This window comes from Callorhinus ursinus, unplaced genomic scaffold (genome assembly GCF_003265705.2).
Source record: "Callorhinus ursinus isolate GAN/ISIS: 27379988/994484 unplaced genomic scaffold, GSC_fseal_2.0 scaffold11, whole genome shotgun sequence".
In the NCBI taxonomy this organism is placed as follows: Eukaryota; Metazoa; Chordata; class Mammalia; order Carnivora; family Otariidae; genus Callorhinus; species Callorhinus ursinus.
In genome coordinates this window covers 36,757,180-36,776,809 of record NW_027397073.1, presented here as the reverse complement: position 1 = coordinate 36,776,809, position 19,630 = coordinate 36,757,180, and the positions used below count along the sequence as shown (strand labels likewise).

The window sequence follows — 19,630 nt, the reverse complement described above, 5'->3', positions numbered from 1 at the left end:
AACATGGGAGTGGGCTCAGAGAGGCCCAGGCCATGTCTCCACGCTCTGCCCCGCTCTCCCCCTACAAGAGGGGGAAGCCAACACTGCTGTTCCAGAGCAGGCTTCAGTCAAAGGGGCAGCACCCTGTACCAGGACAAGAGTCCTTCTCGGAAGAGGTGTGGGTGTTCGCACCCCACACTCCAGAAGTGGGCTAGGGCTGGTGTTTTAGCCAGCTAAAGCAGCCACACAAAATGCCAGACTGGGTGGCTTACATAACAGACACGTATCTCTCTCGGTTCTGGAGGCTGGAAAGAGGCTGGCCTGGTGCAGCGGGGAGAGTACTCAGCTCTTTTCTTCGCCAGTCCCAATCTTGGACCTCCTCCAAGCATTCTGATAAAAAAACCAAAAAACAAAAAGAACCCAAAAAACCTAATCTGCTCTAAAGTACGAGTCACCAGGACCAGGAATAATCCAGCCCTGATGTCAGGATTTGCTGTAGAGTCTTTAAATGGGTAATAAGGAGTTCACAACGTTGAAGCAAAAACTTGGGGAGGTATGTGGGTTAAGTTAAAAGCACAATTTTATATTTTCTTATCAAACAACTTTACTTTAGGCAACAACTGAAGTATAATTTAATTCAACAGGAAATATCACACTTGGAGGGAAAACATAGAAAAGAAAAAAAAAAAAACTGAAATTAAAGCCAAACATTCTTTCCAAGGCACAGCACTGACATTTCCAGATTGACAGCAGAATGAGTTTGTTTCCATGAAACAAAATCATGAGTCCAAAGTCTGCCTCTGAAACAGTCTTCCACTCATCCCCACTTCTCAAGGCTCAGGGAACGATGCTTGTGGCCTTCCTCAGGGCCAGGTAGCCAGTGACGACGTCAGAGGGCAGCCTCCGGATGTAGGAAAACTCTTCGATGGTGCTGAACCGCAGTTTGCTCTGGGGGTCAGTGTAGTTGGCCTGGGTGGGAAACCGGCACAGAGAAAGGCAGAACGTTGGTGGTCGTGGTGAATATTTGAAGTTCAAGGTTAAAAAATTTTTTTCTATTTTACTTAAAGTATCTACATTTTGTCTTACTCTGTCACCAAGAACACTAAATTGCTCGTTTTGGCAAAGACTTGTTAATCTTCCCAGACTTGAGAAATACTTCAGGGTACAGACAGGAGGAAGAGGAGTAACCTCGTCAGCACTAGGACTCTTCTGGTGGGTGCCGCAAGAGCTACAGGCAACAGGCCCCAAACGGAATTCCTGATGATCGTCCCTCCCTGGCCCCTGCCTTCAAACTCCCACCCGCTCCGACAGAGGTTCCAGCTCCATCCCCCAAGGTGGGACCAGGGACTTGCCAGGCACACCTGCCCCTCCCTGTTACACCCCGCTTTGGAGCGCTCTCCTGCTCCACGCCCTGCCCACGCCACTCCCATGGCTCCCTGGGCTACACCGCAGTGCTGATGGGCCACCCACCCCCACCCTCCCACTGGAAGGGACTGCCACCCCACAGCTGCAACCAAGGTCATCTCCACAACTTGCACTTCTGATCGTGTCATTCCTCGGTAGGAAGTCTCTCAGTAGCTCCTCTCAAGTCCTCAGCATGGCTCCTCAGACCCTGCAAGCTGGCCTGGGCCCTCTTCCTTCCCAAGCCTCTTCCTCAGCCACACGTCCCCACTCTGGTTCCAACTGCCCTGGTAATCAGTCCCTCCCTGCATTCATGCCCACTTGCCCTTCCCTGGGGAGGGGCCACTCTGCTCCCTAATGGCCTGCTCATCCTTCAGGGCTCAGCCCCCAGTCATCTCATCAGGGAAGCCTTTTCTGCTCCCCCACTCTCCCCACATCTGTCTCCTGTAGAATGCTTCTGTCTCTTGCTTTCACATTTATTATCTGCATGACTCTAAGCAAGGTCTAGGCTGAGAGGCTCCATGGGACAGGAACCCTGTGGTTTGCTTATCACGGCATCCCTGCTCCTAGTGGAATGCAGAGCGCACAGTGGGCCCTCAGGTAGTGTCTGTACAATGAGTGATGAATGAATGAATGAATGAATGAATGAACAAATGAATGATCGGGACAATCATAGAAAAGAGAACTCACTTCTCACTGACATCAAAATTCTCTTCTGGTCTGTGTTCCCCACGTGCAAAATGGAGGAAATAAATTCCCTTACTGTATACCTCAAGTCAAATGGCTTCTACAGATTTTGAAACAGAAAACATGAGGGTGAGTCACTTGGAACTCCTTTAAAAAATTATAAAAGATGCCATTAAAGTCTAGACAGATAACGTCCAGTTACTGCAATGCAGACCGTCTGTGTGGACCCTGGCCGGGCGGCAGGGCTATATCACCGAAGAAGGGAGGGGAGGCCAAAGAAGCAACAGCTGAGGGGAACTTAGTCACAGGGTTCTCACACTCTACAAAGTCCTCAATTCTGCCTCAGGGGAGCTTCCTAAGGTAGTTAACATCTGCGTGGCAGGAAAAGGAGATTATTCCTCAAGATTAATAAAGCTCTCCATTAAATAAAACCTTGATCCTTTGGCTTCGTCTAGATCTTGCCTTTCTGTCCCACGTTTCCTTTAATGACAGTAATATTAAGGAAGGCTTAACCAGAACAACAGCCACAAGCCCCTCTGGAGAACTGGCCATAAGGCAGTGAGGTGCGTGGACTGGGCCAAGAGAGGCTCCCCTGCAGCTGCAAGCAGCGGGGGGCAGGCCTGCGCAGCCGGCTTTGATCATCTGGCCTCCAGAAAGGAACCAGCCTCGGCCTGGCTCCATTTCTGTGGCGGCCTCACTCCTACCACCAAACTGTGCTGAGCCGGCCCGCCCAAGTTCAGACCTCACTGCCAAGAAGGCTGCTGAGTAAATAAGGCACAATACACAGATACCCTGGCGCCCACAGAAAGGTCACCAACGAAAGCTTGCACAGACCGGACCTGACCTAGTATTCTGAACAGAAGGGAGGATGCCAAGTGACACCGCAGCGTTGAACGAGTAAAGAACTGCACTCCTCCAGTCTGCCTTCCTCTGGCTTCCATCCCCAGAGCCCGAGCCGAACAAAGGCCACCTTCTCTGCCTTCCCGGAGGGTGGCAGTAAAAGGCTTAAAGGCCTCCCCTGCCGCAAGGTGACAGGCGGCGCTCACTGCCCTCCCCATCTCACCCACAGCCACGGTACTTCGCATAGCTTTGGAACAACGACTGCACACAGGTGGACCCCGCCCGCTTCCCTGCCATGCCCACGCACCGCGGCCGGCCCAGGTGTGTCTGGGTAAACAGGAGCGGGGCTTTATTTTGTAATTATGCAACTTGAACTTGCAAAAGTAACAAATGGACATATTCTAAGAAAGAAAGAGAAAAAAAACATTATGAATAAGACTCCAGTCCCCTTTTCCAACCATCTGCCATCCAAAAGTCCTTGCCTTTCCCTGAGGAAACCACTGTACGTGCGCACCCTTCTGGACCTTGTTTGTATATACCCTTACACACATATATAAACACACCAGGGAAATTACCCCACTATTTTTTGTGAGTGTGTGTTGGTTTTTGCTTAGGTGGTAACATGTGCTTATGCTACTTTGCACCTTCAGTAAATGACACATCTTGGAAGTTTTATCCCTGCTGTTACCTACACATCAGGCTCACAGAATAGTATGAAAACATCCCCACCCCACGCCCCGGTTGACTGACCTTTATTGTGTTCCCAATATTTTGCTCATAATCCCATTTTCTCAGAATCATTTCTGCACAAAGCTCCTTGTACGCCTATTTCTCTAGGGGGCGCCTAGAAGGCAAATTGCTGGGGCATAGGCTTTAGCTTCTCTGTCTCAACAGGTACTGCCAAATGTCCTCCAAAGAATCCAGACTAATGTATTCCCACCTCAAAAGGGCCGTGTATTGAGGATATCTGTTTCTCTATGTTGATGATGTTTATAATCAAACATCTTCATTTCTTTTCTGCTGAGGAGTCTTTTTCCTGATTATCAGTGAGACTGAATATCTACTTACTGATCATCTGTATGCCCTCCTTGTAACTGTCCTCATGCCCTTTTAGTCAGTCCTTCTATGGGATTGCCTTTCAATGATTTGGTAGAGTTCTTTGTATATTGAAGATTCCTTAATTCTCACATACAGTGGGGCCAGAGGTTTTAGGTTACGTATGACATGACAAGTCCTTGCCTGTAGCATAAAGGGTCTGGAACAATGCTTCTCGAAGTGATTCTCATGCCTCCTAACATGTGCAAGCCACTGCACTAGCAGATGAGCTGCCTTGAGGCAAGGTATAAAGCTACCTTCTCAGGGAGCCTCTAAGTCTGCCCTTAAACCATGGCTTCTCCAAGGAGAAATGTCCATTTGGGGCTGGAACAGAACAGCTGCTCCCACAGTAGCTCTCCTGCTATAAACAATTATTAAAATGGGTCAGATCGATGAGATGACTTTTTCAGGCAGGAGAAAAGAGATCGTGCAAGGCCACAACACTGCTCATAAGGGTAAAGTCCCCTCTGAGGTTAGAAGGAGACACGCACCCTGAACGGATGGCAGAAGAACCCACCACACACACACACACACACACACACACACACACACACACACGTGCGTGTGCCATGTTACAGTACCTCCACTCTGCCTGTTGTTTTTTACGATCACTATATTTAAGGGTCTATGTTAAAAAGTTTATAGCACAGGGGCGCCCAGGCGGCTCAGTCGGCTAGGTGTCCGACTCTTGATCTCAGCTCAGGTCTTGATCTCAGGGTTGTGGGTTCAAGCCCCACATCGGGCTCCACACTGGGTGTGGAGACTACTTTAAAAAAAAAAAAAGTCTGTAGTACACGGAGGAGTGTGTGCTCTGCGGAGAAGCTACAACATACAACTGATTCGGAGAGAATAACATTATTTTCAAAAATATAAGAAAAACTCAAATCTTTCCCAGCATGAAATGTGTATCATTGGTTTAGTCAGTTTGTTACAGAAGTTTGGAGGTCGTACATTTTCATAAAAATGTAAAGCATTTAAATGACATGAATGAGTTTTAAAAAGTGAAATGCCCCATTTTAGCTTAACTATATTTTTAAAAGTACAATCATCTCTAAAATATGAGAAATTTTTTAAATTTCAGCAGTAAAAAAAGAAATTGTTGTTTCTTTCATGTTATCTCATGTGTTAACAAGCAGAGGAAGCAGAGGTGAAAGCCGGGTCTCCCACTTTCTGGAGCAATCTTCTCTCCGGGCCGCTCACACAGAGGGCCCAGGTTGCGGCCACTCTAAGATAAGCATGTGAGGGGCGCCTGGGTGGCTCAGTTGGTTAAGCGACTGCCTTCGGCTCAGGTCATGATCCTGGAGTCCCGGGATCGAGTCCCACATCGGGCTCCCTGCTCAGCGGGGAGTCTGCTTCTCCCTCTGTCCCTCTTCCCTCTCGTGCTCTCTATCTCCCATTCTCTCTTTCTCTGAAATAAATAAATAAAATCTTTAAAAAAAAAAAAAAAAGATAAACATGTGAGCTCTTCAGCACAAACCCAGTACCCAGGCTCCAGGCAGGGTCAGGGGCGGCCCCTGTCAACACTTTCTAAATGGTATTGTGAAATCTCCTTTCCAACTCAATGCTATGAGACCTAGAGATGGAATTATACTCACAAGAAGACCTGAAACATCAGAATACTTCTTAGCTGGTTTAAAGGAGGGAGGAGCGTCAATACTGAAGTCTGGGGGGAGAAAAAAGAAAGAAGATAACTAAGCTGGCTTTAAAATATTCAGATCTCTTTCCTTTTTTTCCTCTGAAAATGCTGTTGGATGATATTTCTGGAATTTTTATTCTGTGATTAAGTCCTCACAGAATTCTCTGGGGAAGTAATGCAGTAGGTCACAGACCACGCGCAGGCTCTGGATCGAGTTCTGCCCTGTCCCTGGGGCCCTTCCACTCCGGCCGAACCACCGGAAAGCTCATCTGCCCACAGGCCACTCTCACTGTTGCAGGCTACACAGGCTGTGGGCGATGCCAAACAGCCCACTAATTGGATCCGAGCATCCGGACACCGGAATGTCCACACCCAGACACTGACTAGCTCACTTGTCACCCATCTGAGTCACCCCCCTGAAAGATGTGCTGTGGGACAGGAGATGGAGGGAACTTTGACCTGTTCTTTCCAGTGAGGTTGAACAGAACATACAACAGTGCTTTACGTGGATGTGAAAATACTGCAGTGTAAAGCATTTACTCTGACACCAACGGCACAGAGAGTACAACAGAGTTACCCTTTAAGATGGTTGTTAGAAACCCTCCTAAATCTTGGGCAGTCCTGTTCCTGGAAATACATTTTAAGAGTAGACTCCTGAATAAGAAGTCTGTCTGACAGAAACACCAGTGTTATCATATCAGGACCGATTCCTCCAGACTAAAATGTGAACAGTGCCACTAACAACCACACATCTATGACAACACAAACAGGTTCAGCACACAGTTATGAGCGCAACGTCTCCTATGCTGATGCACCCCTCCAATCCCTGAGCTACAAGTTGTTTCCTACATTAACGCAAACACAGGCAAGTCACGTAGGTTTGTTACGGTTCCTACTCTGAACATTATAAACACACAGAAGGCTCTAGACAGCTCACAGTTAGGATCGTTCAGTTGCCACGGCAATGCCCTTTCAGAAGCGAGGATCTGTTTCAGATTCTTCCAGGTTCTGTTCTTCTTGCCAGCGACTGCGCCACCATGGCCAGAGTGCTGGAATGAAAGACGTGGAGCAGAAGGAACCGAAATCAGGGGAGGCTATCACTTCAGGATCTGAATCATGCTTATTCCTAATGGTAACACACCCTTCATTCTGTCAGCTCCTTTGTACCCCAAAGGGTTGGGTTTTCTTTAAAGTATTACACTGTACACTTTAATCTTACTTATAAAAACACAAAGCTTTTGGTAGGTAGCCTGTCATGGAGTAGAAATAAAAGGGTTTTTGTGTGTGTGTGTTGTCCTTTTTTATATGTTCATAGATCACATCCTTTATTGGAACTAACTTTAGAGAATTCACTCATGAATTCCCCATTGCTTTGAAAATAAATTTATTGCAAAGTTAGATTTAAACGCATGACCACATCTCTCAACTCCCTTCTGAGGGCTGGTCCCCGCCTGGCAAATTACTGGGGATGCTGGAAAACCCAAGTAAGCCTCAACCACGGCATGGCAAGCCCCCTGGAAATTTGGGGAGTTCTATTCTGTAAATATGATAAAATAAAATGGAAAAGAATACCAAAATCTGTTGCAGGCGCCAATAATACTGTATTTTTAAAACTAATGAAAAACAAACTTCTAATGATACAATATGAATCTCTGGAATTATCATAGCTCTCAAGAATGAAAGGAAGAGTAGCCTATTTCTACTTTACAGCAACACAAGTTAGATTTACTTAAACTAATGAGGAGAACTCCTCTTTTAGTTCATTGTTTTAAGCCTCAGCTAAAACTTACATAAGCCCAATGAAAAGGGATGGTGAACAATTGTGGAAATGACCCACCCTCAAAATAGTATCTTCTAACCAGTTCCATGAGGAGCACCAAAATCCTGGGGAACTGGCCCACTGGGTGAGCAACGAGAAGGGCCCTCCTCCTGCCCCCACCCTCTCCTAACAGCCCCCAGCAGAGAAGGTGGCGACTTGGACTGACAGAGAAAGGGACACCGATGCCACCTGGACTGCAGGCCCAGCAGGATCAGAGGCTGAGGTGTGGCTGTTTGGTTTTTTCATTTATAAAATACCTTAGAAGCTTACCACAAAGTTTGGATCCTTAAATGGCAATGGCTTGGCAGCTTTTTCCATAGGTCCTGAGCTGAAATCAGAGGGCACCATCTTATTCTCACTCATGGTTTCCATGCTGATACCCTTAAAATATAATGATAGTGAGTCAGTTTCTTCTAGGTGAGGTCCCTAACTCGGCTCCCAACAAGACCAAAGATGATACCACAGGACATGTGAAGGAAGACAGTGCCCCAGAGCCCTGGCAGGTGGCCTGCACCACAGAAGGGCATGCCAGACTGGGAGCAGCACCTGTTGTGCAGAAGCCACAGGAGAGACAGCCAGGACCCCAGCCGCCACGCTTCCCGGTTCCCCCATGTGCCAAGCAGTAGGAATGACTGTCTTCCCTGAGCTGGTTCATTGAACTCTGACAACCGATGTTACCCCCAGTTTCCAGAAGAGAAAATTGAGGCTCAGGGATATAGGTTCAAGGCCACACAGGGATTACCTCTGGATTCAAACCCAGGTGGGGCCAATTCCAAAGCCCTCACTATCTCCACAACACCACATCGTCCCTACTCCTGCTGATTTTGTCAAACTGTGCCTTAAAACACTGAGACCAAAAAAGGTCCAGCCCCTGGAAGGGTGTCATCAGCCAGAGAACCCAGGCTACAGCTCTTCTGCTCCAGGCGAGCAACCGGACTCAGACACTGAGGGGGGGGGGCTGCATGGCCCAGGGTCAGCTGGCTACAGCCAGAGTACCCCAACAAGCAGGCTAATGCTTTAAAACAAAAAACCTTCCAAGTTCACCATCACCAAGAAAAAACAAGCCAAAGTAAGAAATTGCTTCTGATTTTTAATGCAATTTCCAGTCTTCCCAGACTGCGATGAATTATTTTTAATTGATATGTAATTTACATACAGTGAAATGCACAGATCTTTACACTTGTTTAATCCGTGTCTCTATGGAGATACAGAACATTTCTGTCATCCCAGGAAGTTCCCTCATGCCCCGTCCTAGTCAGTACCTTCCACCTCAGGGGCAACCACTGTTGCTGTTGTGATTTCTACCACGCCACTTTTGCCACTTTTACAACTTCATATGAAGGGAATCTGACAGCATGTACTCGTGTTTGGCTTCTTTAGTTCAGCATAGAGTTTTTAAGATTTCTCGATGTTGTTGCAGAGGTCAGTAATTTGTTTCACTGTATGTGTGTGCATTAAGCAGAGCGGTATTCCACTGTATGGATGTACAATTTGTTTATCCATTTGCTGTTGATGAACATGTGGGGCATTTTCAGTCTTCATCTATTATAAATAATGCTGCTGTGAACATTCTGTACCAGGCTTTGTGTGGACCCGTGTTTGCACTTCTCTGGGGTGGAGCGGAATGGGTGCGTGATAGGGTAAGTGTATGTTTAACATTATAAGAAACTGCCAACTCGTTTTCCTAAACGGTGGCCCTCACTGACACTCCTAGCAGCAGTGTATGAGTAGTTGTGTGTGTGTGTGTGTGTGTGTGTAGTCCATCACCCCCACCCCTGCAGTGACATCCATGGGGGCTCATGGGGGCACTCACTCTGCTGCGTAGTTCTCTGAATGGTCTCCTCTCAAACCCCTTCCCAGACGCTTTGCCAGGGTCTCTGCACGTGGGCCTGTGCGCCTCCTCGGTCCACCTCTTTTGTCTGGCATGCCCCTCAACTCATCCCCCCTACCCTTCATGATCTTTCCAAAGCCCAGCTCAACGTCAACCCTGTAAGAACTAAGAGGCCTCCAATTTCTCAACCTTTTCCCACCATCCAGTGTTCTGTGTGTCTCTCTCTCCTGCCGCACTCCCTCCCTCCCTCCCTCCCTCCCTCGCCCAGCCTCCTTCCCACAGTCCCCAGCCCTCATCTGGCACCTTCTTCAGCTGGCCTTCTCAGAGGAGGGGCTCGGTAGTGCATGCCTCTCCAGCACAGTGCGGCACTCTTAAATGCAAGCCTGATGGGGCTCCCCTCCCTCACAGCAGGCCGGCAGGCCCCACGGACCCTGAGATGAGAAACACATCCTGGCCTCCTCTCCAGCCTTACCTTCCACTACACCTCCTTCCTGCAGTTTGTATTTTCTGGTACAAAATCCACTGAGTCATTTTCTGTATGGCACAAAGAGTTTCCCATTGTCCCATTTTCATTTATGCTTTACTAAGATTATTTTCATTGGGATTAGTCCATGTCAGTTTTAATTTTGTAACAAAGATTAGATCTAGCATTTTGTACATAACTAACTTTTATTGCCCTTGTAATTTTTCCTTCGTGGTCCTGGCATTTCTGCCAGGTACACGTATCCTGGGAGGCCCAATTTGATGAGGAAAATTTGATTTTCCCATCACATTTTTTTGAATTTTTTAAAAGATTTTATTTATTTATTTGACAGAGACACAGCGAGAGAGGGAACACAAGCAGGGGGAGGGGGAGAAGGAGAAGCAGGCTTCTTGCCCAAGCAGGGAGCCGGATTCGGGGCTTGATCCTAGGACCCTGGGATCATGACCTGAGCCGAAGGCAGATGCCTGACGACTGAGCCACCCAGGCGCCCCTTTCCCATCACATTTAATCAATAACCCACATTACCTTGCATAGTTTTAGCCAGCTGTCAATGTTATTTTGGGTTGACTAGTGGTAAGACTAATATCTATCATAAATTAGATATATGATGGATAGTTTGTATTTATGTCTTAGTCAAGGAAAAAACAGCAGGGAACAGCAGACCAGAAGGAGAGACCAAAGAGAGAGGTGAGCAGACGGGGGAAGAGAGAGCCTCAGAGCAGTTGCACATCCTGTGTCACGGTGTGGCTTGCTCTTCCATCCCCGTCATCTAACTGGATCAGACTCTACTGTATGTGTATCCTGAGGAGGAGCACAGAAGGAACAAGGGGAGGCTAGAACGCCCGTGCTACTGAACTGAAATCAGAGGTTCGCAGTGTGGACTCGGGCTTTAACACAGCTTAGGCAGAGAAACTGAGAAACAGATACAGAGTATGGAGGGGGGGGGGGTACACCATCCCTATCCTTCCTAGCTCTCTCCATGGAGACAGCTGGAAACAACAGGCACACCTGTGCTCAGATCCTGGTTTCTAAATGTGATTCTCCAAGAACCACTGATCCTTAAAAAGGTAGCTGGTTCTAGGGCTGGGGCAGGAAAGTACAGGATGAACCTTGTGGTTCGAGAAAGTAAGAAAATAGCTGTATCAGTTGGCTAGGGCTGCCCTGACAAAATACCACAGACTGGGTGGGTTAAACAACAGACATGTATTTTCTCACAGCTCTGGAAACTACAAGTCCAGATCAAGGTGTCGGTTGGCGGGGTTGGTTTCTCCTGAGGCCTGGGTCCTTGGGGCTTGTAGACGTCTGTTTTCTTGCTGTGTCCTCACATGGCCTTTCCTCTGTACACTCCCCTCCTTGGTGTCTCTTCCTCTTATATGGACAACAGTCGCATTGGATTAGGGCTCCACCTTTATGACCTCATTTAACCTTAATTGCCTCTAACAGCCCTATCTCCAAATACAGTAATGTTCTGAGGTATACTGGGGGCTAGGACTTCATATGAATCTCAAAGGGACACAATTCAGTTCATAACAGCACTCAAAAAATGATGGGGGTCTATTAAAGCACAAAGAAGCCAGTTTGGAGAGGTTCCCATGAGCGAAGGACAATTTGAGCAACAAAATAAATAACGCTGACCCAGAATATATAAAGAATTGTTATCACTCAACAACGACAACAATTTTATTTTAAAAAGGGCCAAGGATTTCAATCAACATTTCTTCTTTTATGGACAGCATAAAAGATGTTCCACATCATCAAATACCACTTCACACCCACTGGGATGGCCACAATCAGACACTTAATAACATGTCAGCAAGGATGTGGAGAAACTGCAACCCTCACACGCTGCTTGTGAGAAAGTAAAAGAGAGAGTGTGGTCACTTTGAAAACCAGTTTGGTGTTTCCTCAAAATGTTAAACAGAATTATTATATGACTTAATAATTCAACTCCTAGGTATCTACCCAAGAGAATTTAAAAAATAAGTCTATGCAAAAACATATGCATATTCATAGAAGTAGTTCCCATAATAGCTAAGACGTGCAAACAACCTACATGTCCCTCAACTGCTGAATACGCAAAGTTTGGTATATCCACACAATGGAATATTATCCAACCATAGAAGGGAATAAAGTACTGATCCATGCAACAACACGGATAGCCTTGAAAATATTATAGTAACTGACGGGCGCCTGGGTGGCACAGTCGGTTAAGCGTCTGGCTCTTGATTTCAGCTCAGGTCATGATCTCAGGGTCATGAGATCGAGCCCCTGCATTGGAAGCCACGCTCAGAGCGGAGTCTAACTTGAGTTTCTTTTCTCTCCTCCTATTCCTCCCCCTCACACACTCTCTCTCAAATAAATAAATGAATCTTAGAAAAAAAAAAAGGAAAGAAAATATTATGGTAATTGAAAGCAGCCACAAAAGGCCACATATTATGATTCCACTGGCACGAGGCTACAGCAGTCAAAGATGAGAGGTGGTCAGAGGCTCAGAGGAAGGGGGAATGGGAGTGACTGCTAACAGGTAAAGGGTTTCTTTTTGGGGGTCGTGGAAATACTATAAAATGAGATGGTAGTGGTGGTTACACAACTCGGAATATACTACAAACCACATAAGTGCACATTTTAAGAGGGTGAATTTTATGGTATGTGAATTATAACTCAATAAAGCACTTACAAATAAACAAATTTATGGATGAATGAATAAAGCTAGTCTCAAAGTATCTCCCCACAGGATACTTTACCGCAAACAGGAAAACAGTAACTTCGCAGTGGAGAGACCTGGCAGACAATACCTTACCAAGTGCTCAAAGCTAACGTTGTCAGTAATAGAACATAGGCCATCGTGTGCCATGACATGATGCACTGAGAAGGGGACAGCGTCACTTCTGTACTCTTGCCAAGAATGTATTAACCATATCTGATCATGAGGAAATGTCAGACAAGCCCAAACTGAGGAACATTCTATAAAATAAGTGACCAGTACTCTTCAAAAGTGTCAGGTCGTGAAAGATAAAGACCAGAGAACTGTTCTACATAAAAGGAAGCTAAAGACACATGATAACACAACTCGTGATCCTAGAATGGATCCTGGACCCAACCAAAGACAAGAACACAGTCTATGGATTAGGGGTCAGTGTTGCTTCAGTGTTAATTGCCTAAATTTGATGGCTGTACTACTGTTATGGAGGAGAACGCCTTTGGTTTTAGGAAATCCACACTAAAATATTTAGAGCATTTAAAAAAAAAATACAGTGGCCAAGAGAAACCTCTCCCCTGGGGTACGCCCTACTGCTAACCTGACAGCGAATGAGCCAGGGGTTCCACGGACCTCAAGAGGAAGCTACGGCTGGCAGGTGGGTCAGGAAGAGTGACTGTCACCTGCTCTCCTGAGGCTGTGGTTCAGGGGCAGAGGAGGAAGCCTTGCTCACTGGCTGGATGGCACATGAGATGAGCAGGTCTAAGGAAACCGGCCAGTGTCAGAAGTAGCAAAGTGGTCTCTTCTCCAAAGAATCGAGTGATTCATAAGGGTAGCCACGGTGCTACTCCATGAGGAGCAGGCCGATGGGCAGGGACCGTGAGGAGGCTGGCCTATAGGTGGCCTCAAGTACATGAGAGAGAGAAAGACAGCCCTAAGAACTTCGCAGGGAGTATCGCGTCAGAACAGAAAAGCCTGGGGCGCCTGGGTGGCTCGTTAAGCGGCTGCCTTTGGCTCAGGTCATGATCCCAGGGTCCTGGGATTGAGCCCCGCATCGGGCTCCCTGCTCCGCGGGAAGCCTGCTTCTCCCTCTCCCACTCCCCCTGCTTGTGTTCCTGCTATCGCTGTCTCTCTCTCTCTCTCTGATAAATAAATAAAATCGTAAAACAACAACAACAACAAAAACAGAAAAGCCAGACCACTAGGGACAACTCAGGGGAAACAGGCAGAAAGTGAGAGGTTTCCTGGGGCCAGATACATTTAAGTTTGCAACCTTACTGTTGCAGTTTTTCATAAAGAAAATATGACTGCTTATGTAATGCTTCCATCTGGGAGAAAATACACAAACAGAACTGCTAACGAAGCCAGCGGCTGATCCCAAGGGAGGAATGGGGGAGCAGGCCCCTGGGCCCCCAACAGTGATTACGGAACGCGCCCCGCTGGCGGCCACCATCCTCAAGCAATGGCCTTAGCTTTTCCTCCTGTGAAGGAAGGGCACAGAGACCGCATCTCTCCCTTTCTCTAGATGCCCCTTCCCTGATTCCTAGTGGGTAAGCTCCAAGTGCTGTGTGCACAGTGACATCCTGGGAAGGAATCAAGGCGATCTTGGATGTAGGCCATTCCCAGGCCCCAGGGACAGGCAGGAGAATGCTGGTAAGCAGAAAGGCCTCGCTGAGACTGGGGAGGCGGTGCTGCCCCTGAGGCCACCGAGAGAAGCAGGTACCTCAGCAAGTGTATGTGGGCTGGGAGGTCTGGGAGCTCTGCCAGGGGAGAGGATGCACCATCAGACAGGTGCATCTGCTGGGAAGAAGGGGAAGGTGTGGGAGAGTGTCAGAAGTCTGCATCACCATTCCGGGCAGCAGGCTGGAGAAGAGGCAGCAAGGGCATGGAGAGGATGCACGCAAGCACTGAGTTTCAAAGCGGACCCCCTCCTGCTCATTTGGTCCCTCCATCCCCCCTTGTCAGTAGGGTTGGTGAGGAGCCACGCGGAAGAAGGGGCAGAGAAAGGAAGCCATCCCAACAAGAACTGAGTGGCTTCATTCCAGAGCTACCTCCTGCCTGTGAAATAGGACTCTCTTCCCTCTCAGACCAGGATCTAAAAGAACACCGCCCTCTGGGCCCAGAACTGTGTGTCGTGCCATTCCTTCCTCCTCAACCCCACCCTGCATGATACCGCACCCTCTTTCCCCACCCTGGACTTCAGCCGTGCTGAGACCCTGGTGCCTATTACCGAGGAATGAGAGGGAGCGGCCTTCAGTCAAAGGGAGGATCAAGTCTGTGAGGCTGGAGCACAAGAAAATAAAATTTTAAATGATGTAGTTTCCACATTTTTAAGCCACTGTTAACACTAAGGGACTTTATGAGATGAACCGTCCCATCCCCGACACACAAACACCCTATGAAGAAGAGAGAAGTAATGCTTAGCATTCAGGGCTGTCCCCTCTTTGCAGCTTGAGAAGAGATGATGCAAGTCCCAGGGAGGAGAAACCTGGCCCTATCAAAGCAGCACCTGCCTGCCTCTAACAGAGACTACAGTCAACAAGGCCTCCGCTCGCCAAATAAACAGCTTCGTTTCTCCAGACAGCAACCTGCATAACTGACTCAGACGTGAGGATAGCGTGGTCACAAAGAAGGGAGACAAATGTCCTTTGTCTTGTCACTGGAAAGTCAAATGCCCAGTTACATCGACCTAGCAGTATTCTAGAATAAAATCACCGAGCCTAATCTAGAAATGCAATGTTGTAGTAGGGTGACTTAAAATAGAATTGTGAGAAGCAACCTAAATATTCGATAAAGTCAATTAAATAAGAGCACTCAATTCCTCTAGAAGCCTGTCAAGATAGGGAGATTCGTGAAATAACGCTGAGTGAAAAGCAGGGCTCACAATGTTATACATCGAGGACAATAATGAAAAACTATCTCCACATAGAAAACACTGCTCAGTCGTTAAGTGTCTGCCTTCAGCTCAGGTCGTGATCCCAGGGTCCCGGGATTGAGCCCCGCGTCGGGCTCCCTGCTCCGCAGAGAGCCTGCTTCTCCCTCTCCCATTTGCCCTGCTTGTGTTCCCTCTCTCACTGTCTCTGTCAAATAAATAAATAAAATCTTTAAAAAAAAAAAAAACCCACAAATTATAGTAGTTGTCAGGGAAGAAGTCGGTGACTTCTTATGTCCACCTTAAAAACAGGAAAGGGGGGGTGCATGGGTGGCTCAGTCGGTTGAATCGGACTCTTGATTTCAGCTCAGGTCATGATCTCAGGGTTGTGAGAACGAGCCCCCCATCAAGCCCCCCATCAGCTCTGTGCTCAGAGGGGAGTCTACTTGAGATTCTTTCCCTCTGCCCCTCCCCTCACTGTGTGCATGCGCATGCTCTCTCTCTCTCAAAATCAATAATTAAAAAAAATAGAAAAAAGGAACTTCTAAAACTAACATTATCATGATTTTTTTTAAAGCTGGGGTAGGGGCACCTGGGTAGCTCAGTCAGTTAAGGATCTGATCCCTGATTTTGGCTCAGGTCATGATTTCAGGGTCCTGGTGTGGAGCCCTGTGTCAGGCTCCACACTCAGCTCAGAGTCTACTTGGGATTCTCTCTCTCTCTCTCTCTCTCTCTCTCTCTCTCTCTCGCTCCTTCCGTCCCCCCCCCCCACTTGTGTGTGTGTGGGTGTGTGCATGCGTGCGCACTCTTTCTAAAATACATAAACCATAAATCAAATCTTTAGAAACAAAACAAAACACAGAGGTTTATTTTAAGAACTAAATGAGACAGGGGTGGGGCGCCTGGGTGGCTAAGTCAATTAATTGTCTGCCTTCCGCTGGGGTCATGACCCCAGGGTCCTAGGATGAGTGCTGCCTGGGGCTCCTTGCTCAGCAGCGAGGCTGCTTCTCCCTCTCCTTCTGTCCCTCCCCCGTCATGCTCATTAAAAAAAAAAAAAAAAAAATACATGGGGCGCCTGGGTGGCTCAGTCGTTAAGCGTCTGCCTTCAGCTCAGGTCATGGTCCCAGGGTCCTGGGATCGAGCCCCATATCGGGCTCCCTGCTTTGGCGCGGCGCGGGGCGGGGAAGCCTGCTTCTCCCTCTCCCACTCCCCCTGCTTGTGTTTCTTCTCGGGCTGTCTCTCTCTCTGTCAAATAAATAAGTAAATAAATAAATCTTTAAAAAACAAATAAATAAGATGGGGTACCTGGCTGGCTCCTTTGTTGGGAGTTTGAGACTCTTGATTTTGGGGTTTGAGCCCCATGTTGGGTGTAGAGATTACTTAAAAACTAAAATCTTTTAAAAAAATTAAATGAGATAGTACTTAGAAAGTGTTTAGAACAGTGCCTGAGGCAGTGCTTTTATTGCTTGAAATAAAATGCAGGAGCTGAAAAAACCAGTAACCCAACCAAACCACTCCTCTCCAGAAAATCCTTTGTTGTTATCGTGGAGCCTACATTACCCAGAGCCACGAGGTCTGTGCCAGGCACTGTGCTCAGGGCTTTCCGACCATGATCTCAGGGAATCTTTTTACTAACTCCATGGAGTAAGACCAAACCACTTTGGGACGGGGAAACTGAGTGTCGACAAAGCACTTTTCTGAAAATGAGGGAAGCCATCAGTTATCAGTACATCTTGGTATTCCTCTATTTAGCACATTAGGGCGCCGTGCACCTCACGGACACTCGGTACACATCTGTAGAAAGGCTGATTTATGCTTGACTGAAACTCACAGAAAAGTCCTGCGCCTCAACCTAAACGCGACGGGAGGGGACGATCATTCCACTAAGTCGGTAATAACATCCCCACCTCTCCTGCTCTCAAGGACAATGCGACGCGGGTGGTGCTTGAACCAAAGCCCACTTGTCCACATTAGGGAAAAAATGTTTCACTTGCACCAGCGATCCACACCCACCGCAGCCAAGACCTCAAGATCCGGCACTTTCGCCATGCCCCGCCCCGCCCTGCCCTGCCCTGCCCGGAGCACGCGCCCTCGCTCCGCCCCGCACGGCCCGCGCACGCGCCGCTATACGAGCCGCTGCGTACCTGCGTAAAGCTGGAGGAGGATACTTTTTTCTTCTTACTAGTGCTGTAACCCCCAGCGCTGTTGCCGTTGTGGGAAGGACTGGCTGGCCTCTTCTTGCTGTTCCGGGCTATCCCCGGAGTGGAAGTGGTGGCCACAATTGGAATTTGAGCCGCCATTCCTACCCTGAGTCTTCCTCCTCCCCCGCCCCCACTTTCTCGGTTGCAGTCTTAGGAACTTCCGGCTCGCCCTTACTTCCGCCTTCAGACGCGAAAATCCGGCCTGGACTCTCAGCGCGTGCGCGGGTTTCTTCGGCCAACTCTAAAAGGCGGAGGTCGGAGCAGTCCAATCCGTGGAGGCCGGAGGGTGTCAGCCAGGCGGTGTCCTGCTCCTCAGGCTCTCTGAACCTGGGCACGTGCTAGGAAATTCGCCGTGATTGAGGAACAGAACATTTCGTGATCTTTTTTCAAACGCTGGATTCTTTTAAAAATTAATAACTGTGTTGTCTTTTCTCACGTTAAGTCAGAAGACTGATCACTTTTTTTTTTTTAAGATTTTATTTAAGAGAGAGAGAGAGAGAGCAGGAGCACAAGCAGGAGTGAGAGAGGGAGAAGCAGGCTTCCCGCCTGGGCAGAGAGCCCGATATGGGGCTCGAGCTCAGGATCCTGGGGTCATGACCCGAGCCTAAGGCAGATGCCTAACGACTGAGCCAGCCAGGCGCCCAAAGACGGATCACTTTTAACGTCTAAGTAAAGTTGGGGTTGTTCTGAGTGGATTGAACAGACTGCCAAGCTGCTGGCTTTCCCCGTGGTCTCTGCCTTGGCCTGCGGAACAAGTTTGTGTATATTGGCTGGGAGTCCAAATGGACTTCCATCTTTTAGGAGCCCCAGACCCCATGGAGCATGTAAGCCCCTCCCCCGCCCCCACCAAATGTATGGAGGTGTAGACAAAATCTTACATGTGGATTTCAGGGAATTCACAGATCTGCTAAAACCTAATTATGAACTTCGTTGGGACACCCTCTCCCCCCTGCCTTACTTGCCACATACTACATGGATTGCAGTAAGTTGGTTAATGTCTTTTTTTGGCTCCTGCTAGAATGTAAATTCTATGAAGCAAAAGGCCAGTTATGTTTTGTTCATTTACATTTTCTGGGTGATACTACCTTGCAAGTCTTTGGAACAAATTTTTTGTTCTTAAGTAATTCATAAATGAACAAATCCCCTGCAGTAACTAGTTGAAGCTTTATGAATCTGGAGATTTGAAGGAAAACAGGCCGCAGAAGGACTTAGAGGTGAGAGAGAAGAGTTAGGGAAACTAGCAATGATGTTACATCTTTTCTCCTTTGGAGAAAGGAATGACCTACCAGTGTGGAAATGTCCTCTCCCACACCCTAGTAGCCACCCTATCTTAATCTAAATCTAGTTTTCCTTATTCTTTACTTCAGTGACTGACACCTCCAACCAGTCGGTTACCTAAGCCAGAAGGTAGGTGTTGACCCAAGGCACCCCTCTCTAGTACCCCACCCCCCCAGCTCACTTCTCTCCTTTACTCCTACCCTGATGGTTCCATCCCCCTTCATCTGGATTCCCTGCAACAAGTTCCTGATGGAAGTTTGGGCTTCCATCTTTTCCTAATCCTCCCTGACCCCAAGCCATCCTTCACACTGGCTGCCACAATGGTCTGTCTGAATCACAAATCTAATCATGCTATTGTTTTCCTGTATTCTTCAAGGCCCTTTTACCTTGAAATCCAAAGAATTTTTACCTTGGCATATAACTGGGCTCTGCCTGCCCCCCACCCCTTCCCTTGTTTCATTCCCAACAGCTTAATCCCCTGTGCTCCAGCCAGGGACTAACTCTATTTCCTAAATTGGAAGTGGTTTAACTCATCATACTTCCACTTTCATTACTTCCTCTCCTAGGACTTCTTAGCTCCTTTGCCTCCGTTCAAATGCTACTTCCAGCACAAAGCTTTCTGCCATCTAGTGCACCCCCCTCTCCTCTTCCTCCCCTGCCCCCACCCCTTGCACCCTTCTCTGAGAACTTTGAGCCCCCAGAAGCTCTGCTGGGCTTCTTCCTGTAATCCCTTGGAAATGTTTGTGGCGTTCAAACACCAATTCCCTACTTTTAAGGAGTCAGGCAGGTGGGTGCACCACCATCTGGCT

General features: G+C 47.8%; 1 protein-coding gene and 1 long non-coding RNA gene across 2 annotated transcripts in view; one reads left to right on the top strand and one right to left on the bottom strand.

The window, feature by feature from the left end:
- Window positions 1-524: 524 nt before the first annotated feature.
- On the bottom strand, window positions 525-17,723 carry INO80C (INO80 complex subunit C). Its single transcript, XM_025886570.2, has 5 exons — window positions 17,487-17,723; window positions 7,728-7,838; window positions 6,576-6,687; window positions 5,598-5,665; window positions 525-948 (listed from the first exon to the last, which is right to left on the bottom strand). The coding sequence occupies exons 1-5, from the start codon at window positions 17,640-17,642 to the stop codon at window positions 817-819; spliced, it is 579 nt and encodes a 192-aa protein (XP_025742355.1). The 5' UTR covers window positions 17,643-17,723; the 3' UTR covers window positions 525-816.
- A 144-nt stretch (window positions 17,724-17,867) lies between these two features.
- Window positions 17,868-19,630, top strand: part of LOC141373739 (uncharacterized) — a 55,140-nt gene continuing 53,377 nt past the window's right edge. Inside the window, exon 1 of the long non-coding RNA XR_012380042.1 lies at window positions 17,868-18,525. This is a non-coding gene — a long non-coding RNA (uncharacterized lncRNA). The remainder of the gene's footprint in view (window positions 18,526-19,630) is intronic.

Coding starts and splice junctions, on each gene's coding strand:
- INO80C (XM_025886570.2), bottom strand. CDS start 17,642: ATGGCGGCTCAAATTCCAATTGTGGCCACCACTTCCACTCCGGGGATA. Junction 7,839..17,486: donor CCTCCTCCAGCTTTACGCAG/GTACGCAGCGGC, acceptor TTATATTTTAAG/GGTATCAGCATGGAAACCAT. Junction 949..5,597: donor CTGATGTTTCAGGTCTTCTT/GTGAGTATAATT, acceptor TTTCCCACCCAG/GCCAACTACACTGACCCCCA.